Source organism: Panthera leo, chromosome A2 (assembly GCF_018350215.1).
Source record: "Panthera leo isolate Ple1 chromosome A2, P.leo_Ple1_pat1.1, whole genome shotgun sequence".
Taxonomy (NCBI): Eukaryota; Metazoa; Chordata; class Mammalia; order Carnivora; family Felidae; genus Panthera; species Panthera leo.
Genome location: NC_056680.1, coordinates 11134337 through 11156574, shown reverse-complemented (window position 1 = coordinate 11156574; position 22238 = coordinate 11134337). Strand labels below are relative to the sequence as shown.

The 22238-nt window shown below is 53.0% G+C and overlaps 2 protein-coding genes across 2 annotated transcripts; one reads left to right on the top strand and one right to left on the bottom strand.

Annotated features, from left to right (window-relative positions):
• The first annotated feature begins 3497 nt into the window (after positions 1–3497).
• On the top strand, positions 3498–18854 carry SLC1A6 (solute carrier family 1 member 6). The gene is made up of 10 exons (XM_042927460.1): positions 3498–3629; positions 8950–9209; positions 9387–9524; positions 10663–10867; positions 11607–11649; positions 12154–12497; positions 14991–15224; positions 16419–16613; positions 17380–17514; positions 18372–18854. The coding sequence occupies exons 2-10, from the start codon at positions 9005–9007 to the stop codon at positions 18565–18567; spliced, it is 1695 nt and encodes a 564-aa protein (XP_042783394.1). The 5' UTR covers positions 3498–3629; positions 8950–9004; the 3' UTR covers positions 18568–18854.
• A 2030-nt stretch (positions 18855–20884) lies between these two features.
• On the bottom strand, positions 20885–21856 carry LOC122213338 (olfactory receptor 7C2-like). The gene has a single exon (XM_042927459.1). It carries the CDS (start codon positions 21839–21841, stop codon positions 20885–20887), a length of 957 nt encoding a protein of 318 aa, XP_042783393.1. The 5' UTR covers positions 21842–21856.
• Positions 21857–22238: the final 382 nt, after the last annotated feature.

The following is a 22238-nucleotide window of genomic DNA, read 5'->3' as shown; positions in this document are numbered from 1 at the left end:
CTTTTAAGTTTCCTCTGCGCCTTTTCATGCCTTGAGAGCTCATTTCTTTCTTTTTTATTTATTATTATCATTATTTTTAAAAATATTTTTATTTCTTTTTGAGACAGAGAGAGAGAGAGCACAAAGTGGGGGAGGGACAGAGAGAGAGAGAGGGAGACACAGAATCTGAAGCAGGTTCCAGGCTCCGAGCTGCCAGCACAGAGCCCGACGCGGGGCTCGAACTCACGGACCGCGAGATCGTGGCCTGAGCCGCTGGTTACAACATTTTTTACAACCAATCATCAACCAACCGATACTTCACTCTGTTTTATGTGCGTTTCTGTTTAAAGACACCTTATGGGGGCACCTGGGTGGCTCAGCCGGTTAAGCTTCTGAACTCTCGGTTTTGGCTCAGGTCGTGATCTCAAGGTTTGTGAGCTGGAGCCCCGTGTTGGCCTCTGTGTTGACAGCATGGAGCCTGCTTGGGATTCTCTCTATCTCCCTCTCTACCGCACTGTCTCATGCTCTCTCTCTCTCTCTCTCTCAAAACTAAATAAACTTAAAAAAAAAAGACACCTTACGTAATATAAATTGTTGCTTCATTAACATTGAACTCACAACCAACAGCCCTGCAACTCCTGTCTGAGTAAAACTCATCGAGCACACGTATTTTCTCAGTGAGGCACAACACAGACTTCTCTTGCTAACCAACCTTCGATGGCGCCCAGCCTCATGCCTGAGGCCATTTTAAACAGCCAAATCAACAAAAAGCACCCAAAGTGAAAAACATGGCACTAACTAGACCGTGAAAGGGATGTCTTTTACAGCGGAACGTCTGAAAAGAGTAGGCAGAGCATAGCCTTGTTCAGCATCAGCGGGGAACACGCACCCCAGCCAGCCCAACCTTTGCATCGCTCTGACTACGTTTGCCAAGGGCCGCAGAAGTGCCACACGTATTGATTTGGGGGTTACACATAAGTTTGGGTGAGTGAGCTCATCAATATGGAATCCTCACATAATAAGGATCAACTGGATGAGAATCCCACTTTCTTTTTTTTAAGTTTTTAATGTTTACTTATTTTTGAGAGGGGGGGAGAGAGAGAGAGAGAGAATCTGAAGCAGGCTCCAGGCTCTGAGCTGTCAACACAGAGCCTGAAACGGGGCTTGAACTCACGGACCGGGAGATCATGACCTGAGCCTAAGTCGGACGCTTAACCCAATGAGCCACCCAGGTGTCCCAAAGCTTTCTCCGGCTTGACTTCGAATTCAAAAAAGATCGATACGTATCATCTACATGGATGAAAGCTTGCAGAGTTTCCCATGATCTTTTTCATCAACAGACACAATTTCTTAGAATAGTTTTACATCTACAGAAAAACTGAAGAGATGTTACAGGGAGTTGCCATACTCCCCCAATAACTTCCCCTCTCTTCCATTAGTACGATACGTTTGTTTCAATTAAGCAGCCAATACTGACACATCATTACTAAAGTCCACACTCTTTGAGATCGCCTCAGTTTTTTCCCTAATGTCCTTTTTCTGTTCTGGGACACCCTGTGGGATCTCCCATTATATTAGGCTACTCTTTGCTGTGATAGTTTTCTCAGACTTCCCTTGTGTTTGATGGCTTGCCAGTTTAGATGAGTACTAGCCCAGTATATCCTAGGAACCTCTCTATGGGAATTTGATTTCTTAAAATCACGATTATCCTGGGGTTTTGGGTTTTGGAGGGGCCACTCTAATTGTTAGAAAGCGTAGGGACACTTGGGTGGCTCAGTCGGTTAAGTGTCTGACCTCGGCTCAGGTCATGAACTCCTGGTTGGTGGGCTCGAGGTCATGAACTCCTGGTTGGTGGGTTCGAGCCCGGCGTCGGGCTTTGTGCTGTCGGCTCAGAGCCTGGAGCCTGCTTCCAATTCTGTGTCTCCCTCTCTCTCTGCTCCTACCTTGCTTGCGCTCTGTCTCTGTCTCTCAAAAATAAATACTTTAAAAGAGTGTAAAGGGGTTCTGAGACCCAATCATTTCATTTTACTTATTTACTTATTATTTTGTGTAAAAGAGCACGGAGGGCTCTGTCTTCTTCCCTGCTCAATCTCCAGCTTCTAGTGCAGCTTAGCTCACAGGGGACACGCACTAAATATTTGTGGAGTGAATGACTCCAAGAGCCAGGAGCTCTAGGCTCGGGCTCAGAGAGGGACGCACAACGAGGGTGCACAGCCGGTGTGGGAAAAGAGGGAGTGGGGAGGTTTCGGTGGGGGGGAGGGGGGTGACAGGTGTTTGTGTGGTCCAGGAGAACCCGACATCTAGGGCAGGGTCTGGACCTTAGCCACACGTTGAGATCACTCGGGGAGCATTAAAATACGCTGATACCTGAGTCTCACGCCCGAGGATACTGATGTGATTGGTCTAGGGTGCCACTTGGGGATTCTAGGGTTCAGTTAAGTTTGAGAGCCACGTCCCTGTGGGGACAGTGTCAAGGAGGGGAGTCCAGGCAGTAGGTTGAGGTGGCTGCTCCCTGCCTGGGTGACTTTGGGCGAGTTACCCAACCTCTCTGAGCGCCTGTCCTCTCTTCCAATGGGGGCAGTGATATCTACCTCATCGTGCGGAGACTAACTATGAGCAAAAGAGACCGCCCGCACTAGCACGTCCGGATCAACAATTGTTCGATAACAACAACAACCACATACTGATTTTTATCACAGGTGCGGGGCTGCGCCCTCAGCTCTGGAAAATGGCAGTTAGCTGTCAGGACAGACGGGAGGTGCTTGAAGCGACCAGAGCCGTATCATTTGAGAAGAAACGCAGGACCGGCCTCCCCGGGTACGGATTCTAGGGACGGCAAAGGATAATATTAATTACAAGAGCACAGGAATTAGTGGTCTCCCATTCGCGCGAGGCCTCACGCTGCACGAAGCCGGTCCACACCCGCGCGCTTGGATTTTTCTCAGTTTTTAATTTTCTGCGGGGTCGGCGGAGTCATCTCCGCTGTTTAAATAAGGCTAGGCTCAGAGAGGGAGAGGGGTCAGCCCAAGGGCGCACAGCGGCCCAGAGGCCAAGGCCGGGCTGTGCACCCGAAGGGAGACGCGCGGGGCGGCGGAGCCCACGTGGCGGCTGCGGGCACCGGGCCCAGCGGTGGCGGGCAGGTCCCCGCGCCCTCCAGGGACGTTCAGGCCTCAGGAGGGCCGCGGAGGCGCGGGAGGCGGGGGCTCGGAGGCGCGGGGCGGGGGCGGGACGCGCGAGAGGCCACCCACCCCGCCCACCCCAGGATCCCCCCCCCACCCCGCCTCCCTCCCTCTCTCCGCACCTCCCTCCCCACCCGCGCCCTGCCCCTTCCTCCGGCGCGCGGTGGCAGAGCCTGGGCTCGGCGCGGGGGAGGCGGGGGGCATCCCGGAGGGGATCCCGCCCCCTCCCCCGGCCGCCCCGCGCCCCCGCACCCACGTGAGCGCAGGGCCAGCCCGGCTCCCACCCGCCGCACAGCGCGTCCCGGCTCCCTGCCGGTGCCTCCGCCGTCCGGTCCCCGCGCCAAACGCTGCGCCATCCCTGGCGGGTCCCCGCTGCTCGGGCCGGGCGCTTCGCCGGGCTCCGGCACCTGCATCCGGGAGCAGCGCGCAGGCCGAGGCGCGGGCAGGCCGCCCCCGCCGCTCCGGGCGCGGGTGAGTGGGGGGCCCCGCGGCCGCGCTGGGGCAGGGGCTCCGAGGTAGGGGCTGGCGGGGTCCGAGGCGGGCTCGGCCCCGCACCGGGGTCGGGCGGGTGGGGCGCCCCGCGTCCCCCTTGCCACCTCTCGGCCGCCTTTGTCTCGGCTGCTCCCTGCCCCTTAGCGTGGTCGCCGCCGCTCCTCTGGTCGCCTTGGTGAGTTTCCTACCACCTCAGTCACCCGAGGGCTCGGTGCCTTTAGCCCCTCCTCCCCCCCCCCCCCCCTCCCGTGGCCTCAACTCGCGGGCCGGTGTCCATCTCTGTGCCTCATGCTTCCTCCATTTCCAGGGCTCCGTTCCCTTTCTTCTCGGGCGTGTATGCCTCCAACTCCGGGCAGACTTGGGTTGTGGCTGAGACTTGGGCCACCGCTGCGCTGCGCGGGTGCTGGGTGTGAAGGGTGCGTGGGGGCGGTGGTGGTGGTGCGTGCGTGGGAGCCTGAATTTGTGAGTGGGCTTGCCTGCCCAAAGAGGTGCGTGGGCTGGGTGTTGAAATGTGGGGAGGGATTTGAATGTCTGAAGTTTTGTGTCTGGAGCCCCAAGTTGTGCGTGTGTGTGTGTGTGTGTGTGTGCGCGCGTGCATAGGAACTGTATGGCCGTCACTGTATGGAGTTTCATTTACGAAGGGGAACTGTGCGGGGTCTTGAAGGCGTGTGTGAGGTCGTATGTCTGACGCTGTGCATGGATGTGTGTGCATGTGTTTGTGTGTGCAGGGATTGTGTGACGGACGCGGCATGAGTGGAGTTGCATTTCTGAAGGCGTCGTGTGGGCTTGTGTGCCTGAACAGTTGTGTGTGTGTGTGTGACCGCGTGTCTGTGCGGTTGTATATGTGTCAGTTGCACACAAAGGCGTGTGAGGCTGTGTGTTTGGATGCGTGTGTGATATGTGATGTATGTGACTTTTCTCTTTCCTTCCCCCGCTGGCTGCTCTGGCTAGCAGAGTGTTGAGATAAAATGGAGAGGAAGCATACGGTTGCCAACCAAGCTTGCTTCAGCTTTAGGATGTGGGAGGCCCTTCCTTTCTTTCTGATCCAAGGTGGGGGGCAGTACATGCCTTCACGTCTGAGAGTCTGGAGGTTGGGGGAAGCGGGTGGGAGACCCATGCTGGAACCCTTGTGGAGACTGGGGACACTAGAAGGGCCCCTTCCCCAGTGGCAAACCTAAGAAACAGGGTCAAGAGAATGCCTAGGACCAGGAGAGACTGGACAGGCTGTCTGTCCCCTGGCTGTTGGGTTTCTGCTTTTTTATTGACCCCGGTTGACGTCCGTTTCGCGCCCATCAGGTGCTGTTGTAAGCCTCATGCGAACAGAGCCCTCTAAGCCACACAGAAAGTGACCAGTTCCAGCAAGGTGGAGGGGGGTTTGAGACAAAGCGCTCAGGTATGCGGTTCTGTTAGGTCAGGGGCTGGTGGATTTTGTCAGTAAAGGGCCCGAGAGATTGCACTGCGGCCCATGCGATCTCTGTCCCAACACCCCAGCTCTGCCATTGTAGCATGAAAGTAGGCCGTAGACAATACGTCAGGAATGAGCATGGCCATGTGCCAAGAAAGCTGTTTACAGATACAAGCAGCGGGCCGGATTTGGCCCTCAGATGATGGTTTGTCCATCCCTGCTTTGTGCTGTGCTGCTTCTTGTAGGGAAGAGGAAGGAAAGAGAGAAAACGAGCCCTGGAGCTTTTGTGGCTGGTTTGGATCTCAGCAAAGCACTCCCTTGGGACCCATGGGCAGTTTCGCAGTACTGCTTGGTGACTGGGAACATATGAGAGAGAGAGAGAGAGGAATTAAGAGTTTCCCATGTAATCTGTGGTCCCATGTCTGGGATTATTTTCACAGCAAGGTGAGAAGCAGCACTGGGGTTTCAAAGCGGTGGACCCATTTGGAGCAGGACCCCAACTGGGATCTGGCATTGAGAATGCGGGCCTGGACCCGGAGGAAGCGTGGCTTGGAAAGTTGAGGCAGCTGTCTCATCTTTTGGATATGGGGGGGGGGGGGTGGGGGTGGGTCAGGGGAGGGCAAGGAAGACAGTAACCCCGGAAAAGAAGCCGCACAGCTAGCAGCAGCAAACAGCCTCCCCACCCGCCCTCCCTCCCAGCCCATCCTGGGTGGATTTTGACACTGAGACTGGGGGGCAGCCAAGGGGAGGGGTTGGAGGCCACGATCCCTCAGAGAGTGGCAGGTGTAACACCAGGCAAAGCAAACGTGCACAGAGTTCAGCACAGGAACAGTATTGACTGTCTTCCTTTGGCTCGCTCCTTTTTAAAGAGCGAGAGCGAGTGTGTATGAGCCAGGGAGGGGCGGAGAGAGAGGGAGAAAGAGAATCCCAGGCAGCCTCCGCGATATATGCACAGAGCGCTGACACGGGGCTTGATCCCATGAACCGGGAGATCATGACCCTGAGCTGAAATGAAAAGTCGGACTCTTAATCAACTGAGCCTCCCAGGTGCCCCTTGGAGAGTTTTTTCTAAGAGCCAGATCAATCTGTTGTATTTGTCAGGAAACAGCACACTCCAAAAGCAGAATTGGAAAGAGTTTAACTTAAGGAGTATTTACAAAGATCGGAGCAAAGTTAAGGGAAACCAGGAAGGGTGGTGTAGTAGCAGTCAGGGACCAGCAAGAGTGGGGGAGGGGAGGGATCAGGAGGGAGGCAGGGAGGTAGCCCGCTGGGAGCCTTGGCTGTAACAAAGGATTGTGTTTCTTTTTTGGTTGAAACATATTTGATGTATAACATTGCCTAAGGGTAAGGTGTGTACCATGTTGCTTCGATACATTTGTGTCTTGTAATAGGATTGGCATTAGCAAGAGCACCTCTTTCACATCAAGGGAGCCAAGAACACCCAATGGGGAAAAGGATAGTCTCTTCAACAGGTGCTGGGAAAACTGGATAAACACATACAGAACAATGAAATTGGTCCCCTATTTTATACTCCTCAGAAAAAGTAACTTGAAATGGGCCCGAGACTTAAACATAAGACCTGATACCTAGAAGACGAGGTAGGGAAGAAGCCCTGTGACATTGGTCTTGGCAATGATTGTTTTGGCTAGAACACCAAAAGCATAAATGGAAGCCAAAATAAACAAGAGGGACCACATCAAACTAAAAACCTTCTTCGCAGCAAAAGAAACAACAGAATGGAAAGAGCGTGCAGAATGGGAGATACTTTTTGTAAACCGTGTATCAGATAAGAGGCTAACATCCTAAATCTGTAAAGAGCTCATGCAACTCAACAATAACAACAGCAACAAAAACCATCTGACTAAAACATGGACAGAGGAACTAAAACTTCTTTTTTCAGAGATGTCTGAATGGCCTACAGGTATGAAGGATTGTCTGATGGGACCTGTGGCTTGAGGCAGAGGAACACAGCCACTGCCAAATAGGGGCGTGTCGGGGGTGGGGTAGGGAGAATAAAGGCCCCTCCCACCACCATTCTCCTGCCCACTGGCCAGACCAAAAGGGGAGCCAGCAGCCAAGGGAGCCTCAGCAATGCCATCCACCCCTGGTGGTCAGCCTTTTGCCCTGGAGTGAATATAAAGGGACAGCAGAATTCCCAGGATGCCTGGGATATGGGCACCTGCCACTTTTTTTTTTTCCCCCTGTGAGATCATTGTAGGCCAGGCTGCCTGTTGTTCCTAAATAGTAGGTCCAGTGCCCAGGGCTCATGATACTTTTAGGACCCACAGAGATGTTTTCACTTCTTTTAAAATCAGAAGAAAGAACTACGCTTTTATTTATTTATTTTATTTTTTATTAAAATTTTTTTTTAATGTTTATTTATTTTTGAGAGAGACAGAGACAGAGTGTGAGTGAAGGAGGGGCAGAGAGAGAGGAAGACACAGAATCCAGAACAGGTTCCAGGCTCCGAGCTGCCGGCACAGAGCCCGACTTCGGGCTCGAACCCACGGACTGTGAGATCATGACCTGAGCTGAAGTCGGACACCTAACCGACTGAGCCACCCAGGCGCCTCAAGAACTACACTTAGTAAAAGAAAATATTAAAAAAAATTTTTTTAACATGTATTTATTATTGAGAGACAGAGACACCGTTAGCAGGGGAGGGTCAGAGAGGGAGGGAGACACAGAATCGGAAGCAGGCTCCAGGCTCTGAGCTGTCAGCACAGAGCTGGACGTGGGGCTTGAACTCACAAACTGTGAGATCGTGACCTGAGCCGAAGTCGGACACTTAACCGACCGAACCACCCAGGCGCCCCTAAAAGAAAATATTTTAAAGTATAATGTTCGGTGAAATTCACAGAACAGAAACCCAACCATTTTAAAGCGGCATCAGGGGCATCTCGGACATTCTCAGTGTTGTGCAGCCACTGTATTCATCTTTATAACAATTCAGTTGTAAAATACAACTTAATACTTTACTTTTTTTTTAATGGAGGAAGAAGTCCACAAAAGCAAAAGTTCCTCTGGCCCACAAGAGTCATGTTTCCAAGCTGCCTTAAACTTGTAAGGTATTTAGTTGGTAAGAGGATCGACAGGTTTTTATTTTTGTATGCACTTCATTTAATGTGTGTTAAAATATAATTTGCATTTCAAGTAATGATCTAAAGCTTCCGTTGGAGATATATTTATTTCAGTAAGGAAATAAGGTTATAGGGAAGTGGTCAGATACAGAGAAGACGCAAAAGTCTGGTTTTGGGAATAGTGCCTGGCACCCCAGAGAGAACTCAGAACATCACATTCCCCTTCAAAGATGAGTCCTGAAGAGCCACTGGGGACAAGGTCACCATTTCCTCCCTAAGGAACCGCACCTCCAGCTCCTTTCTTCACCTGAACACTCATGCAGACCAGTTGCATTTGTCGGGCACTGACTTTTGCCAGGCTCCTGATGATTTTGTCATTGTGGATGGTCCACTTGTCCGCACCTCCAGGCCAGACACGAAACCACATTAATTTGGGGGGCTAACCCCAGGGGCCTTGTCTAGGGCTCTGCATGCACGTGGCGCTCAGCAAAGGCTCTTTAGTTTGGTTTGTGAGCTGGGGCAGCCCCCACCTCCTCCTGATGGTGTGAAATAAGGAGGGTTCTGGAGCCAGGGAGTGGCAGAAACATCCATTTACCTTGTGATCTCCCACCCCGCCTCTCCCCAGCCACGTCTGCAAGCGATTCAGGAGATCTTGACCTCTTTCTCCCCGGGGTGTAACCCTGGAGCCCCAGGCGTGTTCTCAGGTGTCTCAGGATGGGCACGTCCCAGCAGGTGGACGTCCGCCCTCCTCTGGTGCCTGGATTCTCTCTGAGCCCCTCGCTGGTTTCTTCCACCCTTTCCCCTCTCCCTACAGCCGCCCTCTGTCCTGCCCCTCACTGGAAGGCCCCTGTGGCCCCGGCAGATAGACGATGAGCAGCCACGGGAACAGCCTGTTCCTGCGGGAGAGTGGCCAGCGGCTGGGCCGGGTGGGCTGGCTGCAGCGGCTGCAAGAAAGTCTGCAGCAGAGGGCACTGCGCACGCGCCTGCGCCTGCAGACCATGACCCGTGAGCACGTGCTGCGCTTCCTGCGCCGGAACGCCTTCATCCTGCTGACCGTCAGCGCGGTGGTCATCGGTGAGCCTGCTTGGGGGGGGCGGGGTCCCCGGGGAAATCTCCTGCCCGCACGCATATTCACTCCACCTACCAGTTGTCACCCACGCGAGCGCATCCTGCCGCCCCCATAAGGACACATTCACACAGCTGGGGCTGAGTGACCCAAACCACTCCACAGAGCCCCTCTTTCGGTCCTAGGGGTCAGCCTGGCCTTTGCCCTGCGCCCGTACCAGCTTACCTACCGGCAGATCAAGTACTTCTCTTTCCCCGGAGAGCTTCTCATGAGGATGTTGCAGATGCTGGTGCTGCCGCTCATTGTCTCCAGCCTGGTCACAGGTGAGCGAGCCCAGGCCAGTGGTGGCTTCTAAGACCCATCCGACAGTCCCAGCTCAAACCTGGAGCCAGAGCTATCCCAGGCATGAGATCACCTCCCTACCTCAGGACCTGGAACGCGAAGCCGGCACCTAGCCCCGAGTTCTCGGGCCAGAGCCCGGATCTTCGTCAGACTCAGGTTCCAGACCCAGTGAGACCTATGCCACTTAGTAACTTTACCGGACTTTTCCATGGAGGTAGAATACCAGCCCGCCAGGGGCTTAGCATCATTCAGGGGGGCAGCCAGGGAAGAGAGTACCACACGGATGGCCAAGGGGTGGGATGCGGGTAAAGGTGTTTGAGATGGAGGGGACAGGATGGTGAGTGGGGGATGGGGTAGAAATATGGATGGGCTATGCAGAAGTCCGCGAATTCTTTTGGAAAGGGCCAGAGACTGAACATTTTCAGCATGGGGGGCGGTGCATATGATCTCTGTCATAACTACCCAGTTCTGTTAAGGTAGTGTGGGAGCAGCCGTGGACTCATATGTAATCAAGTGGGCATCGTTGTGTTCCAATAAAACTTTATTTGCAAAACCAGACCTAAGTGGTTGATTGCCAACCTCCAGACTTGATTGGCATGAAGGTTGGCATGAAGAATGCTTTCTTGGGCTGGGTTTCCCAGAAGCAGAGCCCAAGATGGGGATCTTTGCACAAGCGATTGGTCAAGGGATGGCATTCAAGAGAGACCTACGAGCAAGTGAAGGAAGCAAGATGAGGCAGGGAAAGCATCTCAGCAGAGCTGTGGGTTCAGAAGAAGGTTGGCCTCCCAGCCCTATCCCACGGGTAGCTGTGGAACAGGAGTAATGCTACAGGATTGTTCTTCTCAACTCTGCCCCCACCTGAGTCAAAGGGGCTGGCCCTTTGAATCCCAGATACAGGCAGCCTTTGGCTTGAGACCTTCCATGGGGTGTTTCTGGGCAAGGCAGCTTTTGTTCTGCTGAGGGCAGCTCTCAAGAGAGGGGGGCAGCACGAACTGTTAGCAGCCAACAGACGCAGCAGCTGAAGGACAGGTGCATTAGTCTGGTAAAGGGCATTTGGATGGGCGAGTGGGTGGTGGGGTGTGGACGGGGCTGCTCAGGGCGGTACCCCCTGTCCTCTAGGTATGGCGTCCCTGGATAACAAGGCAACAGGCCGGATGGGGATGCGGGCAGCTGTATACTACATGGTGACCACGGTCATTGCTGTCTTCATTGGCATCCTCATGGTCACCATCATCCACCCTGGGAAGGGCTCCAAGGAGGGGCTGCACCGCGAGGGCCGCATTGAGACCATCCCCACAGCTGATGCCTTCATGGACCTGGTCAGGTGACGTCCTTTCTAATTTTGATGGGAACTCTAAGCCTAGATGCAACAAAGTGTGCTCAAGGAGAGACTAGGGAACAGGCTGATTCAGCCTGGAAATGCAACACCCAAGTTGAACCTAGTCTCTTGGTACCTGCTTTCTGCCCTGGAGCGTTGCACAAATGCTCTGAGAGTCGGTGACTTCTAGGGTATGACCTTTTGGCCCTTAGGCTCTGGAGGCTAGAGCTACATGTTGAGACAGGCTCAGAACAGGTGGTAGCTGGTGTTCCCAAGCTCCATCGGAGGATGAATGACTCTCTTAGGCAAGATTTTGACAGCCAGAATCAAGGCTCACCATGGTTCTTCCCTGGTCCCTGACTTGGGGGAAACCCACAAGTTGTCTGGGTTTTTTGAGGCATCACTGGTACGTGTGTGTGAGTTGAAATCCCCAAGGTGGCTCGGTAGGGGATTTCTCCTTCCCACTGAAGGGCTTGGAGAGACCTGGATTTGAGGTCCATCTGTACCTCTCAGGAGCTGTGTGGCTTTGGGCACCTTCCATAAAGTCTCTGTGGTTTGGTTTCTTTGTGCATAAAATGGGGACATCAATAGTGCTAGAAGGGACACTTCTAGAGGTTGTAGGGTTTAGATCATACAGGTCACTTAGCTCAGTACCTGGCCTAGAGTAAGCATTCACATGTTGGCTGCCGTTATTATCGTTGGTGCTGCTGCTAACTACCTCCCTTCCTCTGATGTTTTTCTGCAGAAATATGTTTCCACCCAACCTTGTGGAGGCCTGCTTCAAACAGGTCAGGAGGAAGTACACCGTTTGTTCAAGGAGGTTTGGAGGGTGGGAGTGGTGGTAGGGGGCTTGCTGCTGAGTGAATGGTCCCCGAGTGAGGGATGGGAAGAAGGGCCTGACAGAGCAATGGGCAGGGGCTTTTGGAAGAGTTTGGGAGAGAGAATGTACCTCCCATTGGTGGGATGACCAGCTCTTAGGCCATGAGCTTCCTGGGGATGGTTCTGGAGGAGGAACCAATGTGTCTCACCATAGATGGTTGAGGAGAGAGGCCTTCTAATCTGTTGGAGCAGGGAGCTTTGAAAAATGCGGAATCTACGCGTTGGTCGTTCACTCCTCCATTCATGTGTTGCTTCACTCGTTCTTCTACGCGTTGGTCAAGTACTTCGTTTACTCACTCAGATCCACTGAATAAGATTCTCCAGGGTGTGGCAACCAGGAATTGGTGTTCTCGGTAAATTTCTCCAGGAGGTTCTAATGCATCGATTTTGGCCCCGATCTCTCCATATTTCAGTTCAAGACGCAGTACAGCACAAGGTTGGTAACTAGGACCATAGTGAGGACAGAGAATGGATCTGAGCCGGGCACCGCCATGCCTCCCCCATCCTCGATGGACAACGGAACCAGCCTCCTGGAAAATGTCACATGGGCCTTGGGCACCCTACAGGAGGTGCTGAGCTTCGAGGAGACTGTGCCTGTGCCTGGCTCAGCCAATGGCATCAATGCCCTGGGCCTCGTGGTCTTCTCTGTGGCCTTTGGGCTGGTCATCGGTGGCATGAAACACAAGGGCCGAGTCCTGCGGGATTTCTTCGACAGCCTCAATGAGGCTATTATGAGGATGGTGGGCATCATTATCTGGTGAGTGCTGGGCTGTGACAGTGTGGGCAGGTGACGGCCCGCGGGAAAGGTGGAGCTGGGGCTGGGAAGTCCGGTGGTGGGGCAGATGCTCAAGGGGCCATTGGGGCCTTTTGGCCCAGATCATTTATATATGTATTGGTGAATCGACTCATTCATATGTTCACTTATAAATTCACTCATGGACTCATCTTCACATTAATGAAACCATTGATTGATTTGTTCATTTATTGACTCACTGCACCATCAATTCATTCGAGCTCATTCTTTGGCCTGCTCATTCGTCTCTGCATTTGGTATCCTCCCATTGACTGGCTCACATATTCCCTGCATTCATTCACCTTTTTGCTTAACACCCTCATTCATTCACTCACTCCTTCGTTTGTGTCTCATTTGCTCCTTTTCTAACTCATTTAGCCCCTTGCTAATCATTCCTTAATCGATACATGCACGCATTCATTCATTCTTTACATGTGTCTGTTCCTTCACCAATTCCTTCACTCATTCAGCAGACATTTTCCCAGGCTAACTCGGTCTTGAACTCTGGAGTACAGAGATCCATTGAATTCAATCATGAAGTCTTGGAGGAGACAGCCCCATACTAGATAAATGTGATTCAAGGCGGAAGGTTCTAGAGTAAAGGGACATTTCAAAGGTGTTGAGAACGTGGAGAAGTGAGCAGCCAGTGGACAGATAGGTAGTGGACTCTGCTTGGGAAGCCGAGGAGGGAGTCATAGAAAAGGTCACTTCTTAGTTGGGTCTTGAAAGGTAAGTGGGAATCCGACAGGACAGGGAGGGGGAAGAGGCCCTTCAAGCGGAGACGAGAGAACACGCAAAGCCTGCAAGGACCTGGGAGAATGGCAGGGAGTTCAGGGAGGCGGGAGCACAAGGTGAGTTGGGAGTGGCCATGAAAGATGCTAACAAGACCAGGGCGCCTGGGTGGCTCAGCCGGTTGAGCGTCCAACTCTTGGTTTCAACTCAGGTCGTGATCTCACAGTTCGTGGGTTCAAGTCCCGCGTCGGGCTCTGTGCTGACAGCGGGGAGCCTGCTTGGCATTTTTTTCTCCCTCTTTCTGCCCCTCCCCCGTTCTCTCTGTCTCTCTCAAAAATAAATAAACTTAAAAAAAAAAAAAAAAAGATGTGGACGAGACTGTCTGGTCCCAGACTGGAGAAGATTTTGTACATCATCCCCAATAACTAGAAAGCTGTGTAGGGGGCTAGAGGCCAAGGTGAAAGCTTGGAAAAGCAGTGGACGGTGAGCTTGTCAAGGATAAATAAGACCAACGAGACTGAGTTTTGGAAACCATAAATCGAAAGTGGTGTCGTTGGCAGGTTTGGGTCAAATATCCCGATGTACTGGGTGGCTGAGGGTAGAAGGAAAGAAGCCCTGTGCAGTTGACCTGAAGGTGAGGAACTTTGTTGGGGGATCAGGAGGAAGGACGAAGATGGGGAGGTTGGGAAGGGCGTTCATGAGCAGACACAGAGGTAGGTCTAGGCTGGGAGACAACTCTGCACCTTCACATCGGCTGTCACCCTGAGCCTAGCTGAGCCCAGCTGGGGGGGACAGGTGAGCCCCCGATGAACTCACTTCTGTCTCCTCTCTTTCACTCGCTGCTCTAGCCGCACCGGTCTGCTCTGTACTCCTTTACTTCTTCCAGCTCATGCTAGTTTCAGGGTCTTTGCACTGTGCCTGCAATGCTTCCCACGCGGGTGGATGTGTCCCTCCTCACCACTCGGGCCTCTGCGTGAATGTCAGCATCTCTAGAGAAGCCCCTCCTTGACCACGCATGTTTCCACAGCCCCACTCAGGGGCTCTGTTTTGCGGCGGTCGCCCTCCGAAGTTTTAAATTAGGTGTTTCTATGTGTACCGCCCGGTTCCCCATCAGGATGTGGGTGCCACAGGGGCAGGGACCTTGTGACCGGAGCAGAGCGGGTGCTCAGGAGAGAGGTTGAATAAGTAGATGATTTGACAAGACACGTGGTTTGAGACGTCCATGGGAAATTCAGGTGCAATAGCTCAGGGCTGGTGAGTGAGTGGGAGTATGCACTTACAGAAAAGGCAGTAGGGGCCTAGAGGTTACCCACTTAGCGCAAAAAGAGTTGGAGGCGGTGAATAAGGGGCGTTCAAAGGCCAGCGATAGGGACCGTCTGGGCCACGTCTAGGGAGAGAGTCCCAAGGGCGGTGATTCTTTGGGGAGGGACTTGAATGGGAATGGAGGTAAGAGAGACCTCATAAGATTGTATCGCGTGGAGTTGTAGGAGCCTTTCCCCACTGTAGTGGGCATGAGTTCTGGGTGAGTGGGAAGAGGAAGTGGGCTGTGCCTGTGGGGCCCTTCCCTGTTCGTGAGTGTGTGGGGAAGGTTGGGGTGGAGTAGGGTGCTGGACCATGGGCACTGCCTGGCCCCAGGGGCTTATATGGGCAAAGCCTTGGGAATGCCAGCTCCGAGCCTTAGGGGAAGTCATGAGGGAGCTCTGACAGGCCTCTGGCTTGGCCTAGGTACGCACCCGTGGGCATCCTGTTCCTGATTGCTGGGAAGATCCTCGAGATGGAAGACATGGCCGTCCTGGGGGGTCAGCTGGGCATGTACACCCTGACTGTCATCGTGGGCTTGTTCCTCCATGCTGGTGGTGTCCTGCCCCTCATCTACTTCCTCATCACCCACCGGAACCCCTTCCCCTTCATTGGGGGCGTGCTGCAGGCCCTCATCACTGCCATGGGCACGTCTTCCAGGTACGGCCTAATCCCCCACCCCTGGTGCTTTTCCGAGGTTCGCTGTTGTCCACCTGCTCTCCTAGGAGTCCTGCCCTCCTTCACCCCCTACTGAGCCTCGTCTGTGCTGTGCGGTAATGTCAGCGGCTCCGGAAGGTCTCCAGGTCGACCAACACCTCAGTGCTGATCTCTGCCCCCGCACTGGCTCTCCTGACCTCTTTTCCTCCTTGTCTATTTCTCTGTTGTGTATGGAGGAGAACTAGCTGCCAGTCTTGAGGTTAAGCCTAAGCTTCCCACGGGTTCCATGTTCTCGGTCATTTTTCTGGCTCAGAGAGTTTCATTTCCCCTCGGGGTGGTGGCTGGGAGCTCTCTTGGCCTCCTTGTCCTTTTCTCGTGGTTTTAGGGGGTTAGTAAAGAACTTCCCTTTTCCCCATCATCTAAATTCAAAATAGTTTGAGAAGTGTCACAAGGGCCAACCAGCTGGAAGAATGCTGCCATTTTTATTGCTCGCAATGCTGCCTGGAGATTTGGTCTGTGGCCAAGAGGATGGGTGCCATCACAGCCCAGAATTAAACTCAACCTGGTCGTCACAGGGCTGGATCCCCAAAGGCCTTCTCTGTGGGTCCAGGCTTCTCACTGCGTGGCATCAGGTTGACCAGGCAGAGCACGTGTTTTGTGGACAGACGGACTCCCAAATGAGACGGCCACTCCTTCAGCTACACTCCCCCATCAGTTAGGCCCCCTTTCCTCCCCTGAGGGGCGGTGGGAGAGAGGCAAGGAGGGTTAGTGTAGCTGGGGTGCCCCGTGAACCACAGGAGTGGGGGACTAGGGGTCCCTGTAATACTTCTCTCTCAACCTTGAGGGTGTGGGTGGGAGGCCAGCAGACCGTTCATCCCCTCCTTCCTGGGAGTGGAAAGTACACTAGTGGCACAAACACGTGCCTAGTAACCAGCCTTAAGCTATGGGCTTTAAGCGGGTCCAGAGACCTTCACCCTAGGGGACTGCCATTGCTGTGCGCTTCTGGCAACATGAGGAATCCCTCTTCCCTGTGCAGTTATCAGTCTCTGAAATGTTATACGCCTGCCAGCCTCTCCTTGCTCTGGCTGCCACCTGGGCCCTTAGTGTTCTCAGCAGAATCTCTCTTTCGACTCGTTGCGGCCCCGGCCCCCACCCTGCCACCCCCCCGTTCTCAGTCTCCTGGGCTCTCTCCCCTAGCTCTGCAACGTTGCCCATCACCTTCCGCTGCCTGGAGGAGGGCCTAGGTGTGGACCGACGCATCACCAGGTTTGTGCTGCCTGTGGGGGCCACCGTCAACATGGACGGGACCGCCCTGTACGAGGCCCTGGCCGCCATCTTCATCGCCCAAGTCAACAACTATGAGCTCAACCTGGGCCAGATCACAACTATCAGGTGAGGGGGTCTTGGGTGGGCTGTGCCAGCAGGTGAGACCTCAGAAGTCGTTAGCTTGGCTAGGGGTGGGGGTGGGGGAGGCTCAGCTTGACGTCAGGGGAGGCTTTGAATGTTGGAGCAGGGGGATGTGGGATGAGCCCAGTCACCCAGGCCAACTGAGCTTGTCAGGAGCTGGCGTGATGTTCGAGTCCCCATTTCCTTTCCCATGCTGTTGTGGGACATCCCTTTGCCCAGGATTTTCCAAAGTATGGCCTGGTGCAACCTAATGACACGAGGCTCTTACGATGGATTCCTGGGCCTCGTCACCTAGAGGTTCCAATGCGGTCATTATAAATACAACAGCAAACATCATCACCTCCTTTCGGTCTTTGCTTCGGGGTCACACTTTCGGGGAAGTGTTCCCTGAATGTTCGGTTTAAAATCGCATGGTCTGGACCCTCGTAGACTGACCCGTTCCTCCATAGCGCCATCTGCCTTAGTATATATGTTAAGTACTCATCTTGCTCCTTGCCTGCCTCCCCCCACCTAGAATGTGAGCTCTGTTTGGGCAGGGGTTTTCTTCCATGGGAATTTCTACTAGGCCTCTAGCTTGTAGCATACGCTCCGTAAGTATGAGTTGAAAGAATACATTTATTGAAGGCTGCTTTTTGTTTTCAGGAACTTAATTTAAGATGTCCTCTCCCCTTCCATGGTGTCCTTTCTCACTGTCCGTGTCATCTTCCCCTTCCCTCCTCCTGCCCCCCCCGTGTTCTCTTTCCATGTGCAGTATCACGGCGACAGCAGCCAGCGTTGGGGCTGCTGGCATCCCCCAGGCGGGTCTGGTCACCATGGTCATTGTGCTCACATCGGTGGGCCTGCCCACTGAAGACATCACGCTGATCATAGCGGTGGACTGGTTCCTGTGAGTCCCTTCAGACCCTGGTGCTCTCGCTCCTCAACCCTCACTCCCCACCCGCGTTCCCCGTGAGACCCCCAACCCGTGGGCCCTCAGTCCAGCGAGGACACAGAGTTCTAGAATTTGAGAGCAGAAGGGAAGCCGTGGAGCACACTCTGGGCCGTGGCCCGCGGTTCCCAAATTCCAGAGTTAACCTTGGGGAAGTAGGACAGGGAGGAGAGGAGCAATGGGGGCTTTAGCTCTCAGCCTGAAAAGCCCCTGCTTTATGTAGAAGTCACAAGAAGGCGATCTGTGGGACAGAGCTGGCTTGCCAGTGTATTTTGTGTGTTTGTTTTTAATTCTCAACTTTGAAACACGGGAGGTTTACGTTGAAAAAAAAAACCCAAAAAACTCTGGACTTTCATCCCCATTTGGGAGCTCTGTGCTGGACCCGAGTCCCATTTAGACAGCCTCCAATCTTGCCGGGGAAGCTTTGGCATCTTTCCCTGGTTACACGTAGTTCACTTTGGTGAGCTGATTTACTCATGGTGGTTCCCGTCCTCCTCCTGTATGCCGTTCAGCCCACAGCGTCTCATTTTCTCCATCAGATGTTTATGTGCTTAAAAAGAGAGAATTGCATTGCTGACATCAAACGTGAGCACATCAGCATTGAGCCAAACCTGTGTTTGGTAGGAGGGGAAACTGAGGACACTGAAGGGGAGGGACCTGCCTGAGGTTATGTGGTCGTGGAGGGGACGTGAGCCCCAACTCCCAGCACAAGGGACCCCCCCCCCCCGACCCTGCGACACCGACTCTTCCATGAACTCTTGAAACTTCGAGTAACCGTGGCTTCTCTCTCCCCTCCCCTCCCCTCCCCTCCCCAGTGACCGGCTTCGCACAATGACCAATGTTCTGGGGGACTCTATTGGAGCAGCCGTCATTGAGCATTTGTCTCAGCAGGAGCTGGAGTTGCAAGAAGCCGAGCTCACCCTCCCCAGCCTGGGGAAGCCCTACAAGTCGCTCATGGCACAAGAGAAGGGGGCGTCCAGGGGCCGGGGAGGCAACGAGAGTGCCATGTGAGGGGACCCCAGCCCTGCTGCCCATAGAGGAGGGAACGGGGCTGGGGAGGGGGGGGGTCCTAGGGAAGACCCACTGCCCGAATGACTGTGCGCTGAACACACGTGTTCTGTCCAGCTTGTTTGGTGGAAACTAAGATAAAGGAGCAGGAACCAAAGGGTGTCCAAGGCCTCCATTTCTCTCTGGGCGCACGCAGAGAACTCGTGGAGGGCAGTGAGCTTCGGGTCCGACAAGCGGAGGGGTCAGCTCATGCCCTTTATTTTCTCAAGGAGTGGTGGAATTGAAAGAAGTAAGGGCTAACCGCCATTTATCATAATAAACCAATGTGTGTGACCTCCGTGTCGGGGGTCCCCGAGACCTGAAGGTTCAATGATTTGCTAGAAAGACTCGTGGAACTCAGAGAAGCTCTGATGCTCACGTTTATAGTTGACTGCAGTGAAAGATGACAGATTAAAAATCTGCCAAGACCAAAGTTGCCTGGGGCGGGGTCCAGAAGTCACCAGACGTGGGCTTCCCATGGCGCCCTCTTAGTGGAACCCCATGGACTCACTCAATCGTCTCCGCAATGATGTGCGACAGCACGTATGGAGTAGTGTCGGCCAAGGAAGTTCACCTGAGCCTTGGTGTCCAGGACTGTTATCGCAGATCTGTTGTGTAGGCGTTCTTTGGTCCCCACAGAAGTCAAACGAATATAGCAGGTGAACAAAAACAGGCATTTGCCATAAGTTACATGGTCAACCCGGACCACGTGGTGTGGATCAAGGTCCCAGATATACCAAGATGCTTTTATGAGGCAGGATATTCCAAGGGCTCAGAGTTACTTCCCGGGAGCCAGTCAAGGGCAAGTCCTTTCTCTGGAATGTGCAGGCTTTCAGCTCCCCTAAGCCTTCCGAGTCAACTCTTTACTTCATGCACCCATGGCTGGGAATAGAGGAAGCAGCTTCCCGTGGGGAAGAATAACTGTGTCTTGTAGTCCAAACTGCTGACTCCTGAAACCAGTTGTCTCAGCCGCCCCCCCCCCCCACGCTGGCCTCAGGAAGCGCTGTGTCTCCTTAGTGCACAAGGGTGGATGTTGGTCATTTAACATTATTTTCCTGCAGCCTAATAAACCAGGTGGGACATGAAATGAGACTTTAATAAAGCCTTCGGGAAAACACAAGTATATAGAGAGTAACAGGATTCCAGATGTCATGGATATAATTCAACTCTCTGACCCTTTAGTCCCGGAAACACATTGGTTTTTTTCTGAATCAAATTAAACTTCACTTGAGCACCTGCCTCTCTCACAGCGGGAAGAAACCTTTCAAGCACAGGCGTGTTTCGGAGATACTCCCTCCCCCATTCTTTAGGATCCAAAGAGAACCCTTGGGCATATGTACTTGAGAAAACTGGGAAGTAGGGATCCAGATTTCTTTAGTCTATTTGCAGTCGCCATGGCAACGTTTGTGTCAGAAACTGGAAAAAGTCCAGGCAAAGGCAAGAAGCTTATAAAGCATCCTACTCCACAGTTGACCCTGGGGAGCTTGGCCGGGGATCCCAGTCTCAAACCGGAATTTCTGCCTCTAAGGTGTGGTCAATGGTCTGTGTCTGCAGAAAGCTCCTCGTGGGAGCGGGGTGGGGCAGTTTGCTAGGTCTCCCGTGACAAAGGGCCGCAGACTGGGTGGTTAAACAACAGATGTTTATTTGCTCCTAGTTTTGGAGGCATGTCTTTGACTTGATTCCATTCATGTAACCCCAGAAAACATCTCTCTAAATGTTTCCAAAATAGGCACACATCCCATCACTTTGAAGGTAGATATTAAACACATGGGATTCGATTCAGCTGTTAAGAAATCCAGACCATTACTGAAGCTAACTGAGAAAATAGGTTCTATTCATATGAAGTTAAAGCGACTGGTTACAAAATGAAAAAAAGAAATCCAAGGCACAACCTGAAGAAAAATAGAGGGCAGGAAAGAAACACAGAAGGTTTTGCTCTAAGACACAAAATTTGGAAAAATAAGGTTTTGCTCTAAAACATAAAGTTAGGAAAAATAAAAATATTGCACAGAGGGGGTGCCTGGGTGGCTCAGTCGGTTAAGCATCCTACTTTGGCTCAGGTCATGATCTCACAGTTTGTGGGTTCGAGGCCCACGATGGCAGTCTCTGTGGTCAGCACAGAGCCTGCTTGGGATCCTCTGTCCCCTCTCTCTCTGCTCCTCCCCTACTTGCATGCATACGCACTCTGTCTCTCTCTCAAAAACAAACAAACATTTAAAATATTTAAAAAATAATGCACAAAGGAAACTAAGATTTCTGGTCCTCAGGATTGTGTGCCCAGTTACTCATGAGAATCCTGTAATGGTTCCCCAACACTGAGAGGCACTGCCCTGCTGAGGAGTCTCCCCAGGGCCACCTTCATGTCCCTGTTCCTCAGACTGTAGATGAAGGGATTCAGCATGGGGGTGACAATCGTGTACATCACCGAGGCCACCAGACTTGTCCTAGAGGATGAAGTCGCTGCAGAACTGAGGTAGACCCCGAGGCCCGTGCCATAGAACAAGGAGACCACCGAGAGGTGAGACCCACATGTGGAAAAGGCTTTGTACTTGCCCCTGGCTGATGAAATTTTCAGGATGGAGGAGAAAATCTGAGAATAAGAAAAGAGGATCCCAGAGAGAGGAAAAACACCTAGGACAATAGTCACAAAATACACCACCATGGTATTGACGAAGGTGTCAGAACAGGCAAGCTTCAGGACTTCAGGAAGATCACAAAAAAAGTGTGGGATTTCCATGTTTGTGCAGAAGGACAGCCTCAAAAGGGTCAAAGTCTCGAGCAGGGAGCCCACGACACTGATGCACCAGGACCCCACGGCCAGCAGCCTACAGAGCTGGGGGTTCATGATGACCATGTAGTGCAGGGGGTGACAGATGGCCACAAAGTGGTCATAGGCCATCACGGTCAGGAGTAAATTGTCCAGGCATCCAAACACGATGAAAAAAAATATCTGGCTGAGGCAGCCGGCACAGGTGATAGGTTTTCTCTGTGTCTGGATGTTCCAGAGCATCTTCGGGACGGTGGTGGAGGTGAAGCAGATGTCTACAAAGGACAGGTTGGCCAGGAAGAAGTACATGGGGGTGTGGAGGTGGGAGTCAGAGCTGACGGCCAGGAGGAGGAGCAGGTTCCCAGTGAACGTGACCAGGTACATGGACAGAAATAGCCCAAAGAAGAAAGGCTTCTCTGTGAATCCCAGGAGGAGAAAGTGTGCAGCTCTTGTTTGGTTTCCACTTTCCATGGGGCTACTGGCCTTGTCCAGAAAGAGACAAAAAGCAAGACACGATTCACTCCAAATAAGCATTCCCCCGAATGACCGAAATATCCTTAATCCAAACCCAGGGGAATCATGAAGTCGTTTGTTTTGGCTAACGATTGGCTTTCTTTGCTGACAAATTGTGGTTACCGTCGCTACCTGGGAAAATTGTCCCTAGGATCAGTGGTTCTCCAGTTGTGGCCCCTGTACAGCACCATCAACATCACGAGGGAACCTGTTAGAAGTGCCCATTTTCAGGCCCACCTGACCTACTGAGTCAGATGCTCTGGGTGTGAGGCCAGCACTCTGGGCCTTGACAAATCCTCCTGGGGATCTGATGCACACCCAAGTTTGGGGAGCACTGCTCTAGTGCTCTCCTGCA

Excerpts from the sequence above, each read along its gene's own strand:
- LOC122213338 (XM_042927459.1), bottom strand. The coding sequence starts at position 21,841 with ATGGAAAGTGGAAACCAAACAAGAGCTGCACACTTTCTCCTCCTGGGA.
- SLC1A6 (XM_042927460.1), top strand. The coding sequence starts at position 9,005 with ATGAGCAGCCACGGGAACAGCCTGTTCCTGCGGGAGAGTGGCCAGCGG. Across the intron at positions 10,868-11,606 it reads GCCTTCATGGACCTGGTCAG|AAATATGTTTCCACCCAACC; the intron begins GTGACGTCCTTT and ends GTTTTTCTGCAG. Across the intron at positions 11,650-12,153 it reads TGGAGGCCTGCTTCAAACAG|TTCAAGACGCAGTACAGCAC; the intron begins GTCAGGAGGAAG and ends TCCATATTTCAG.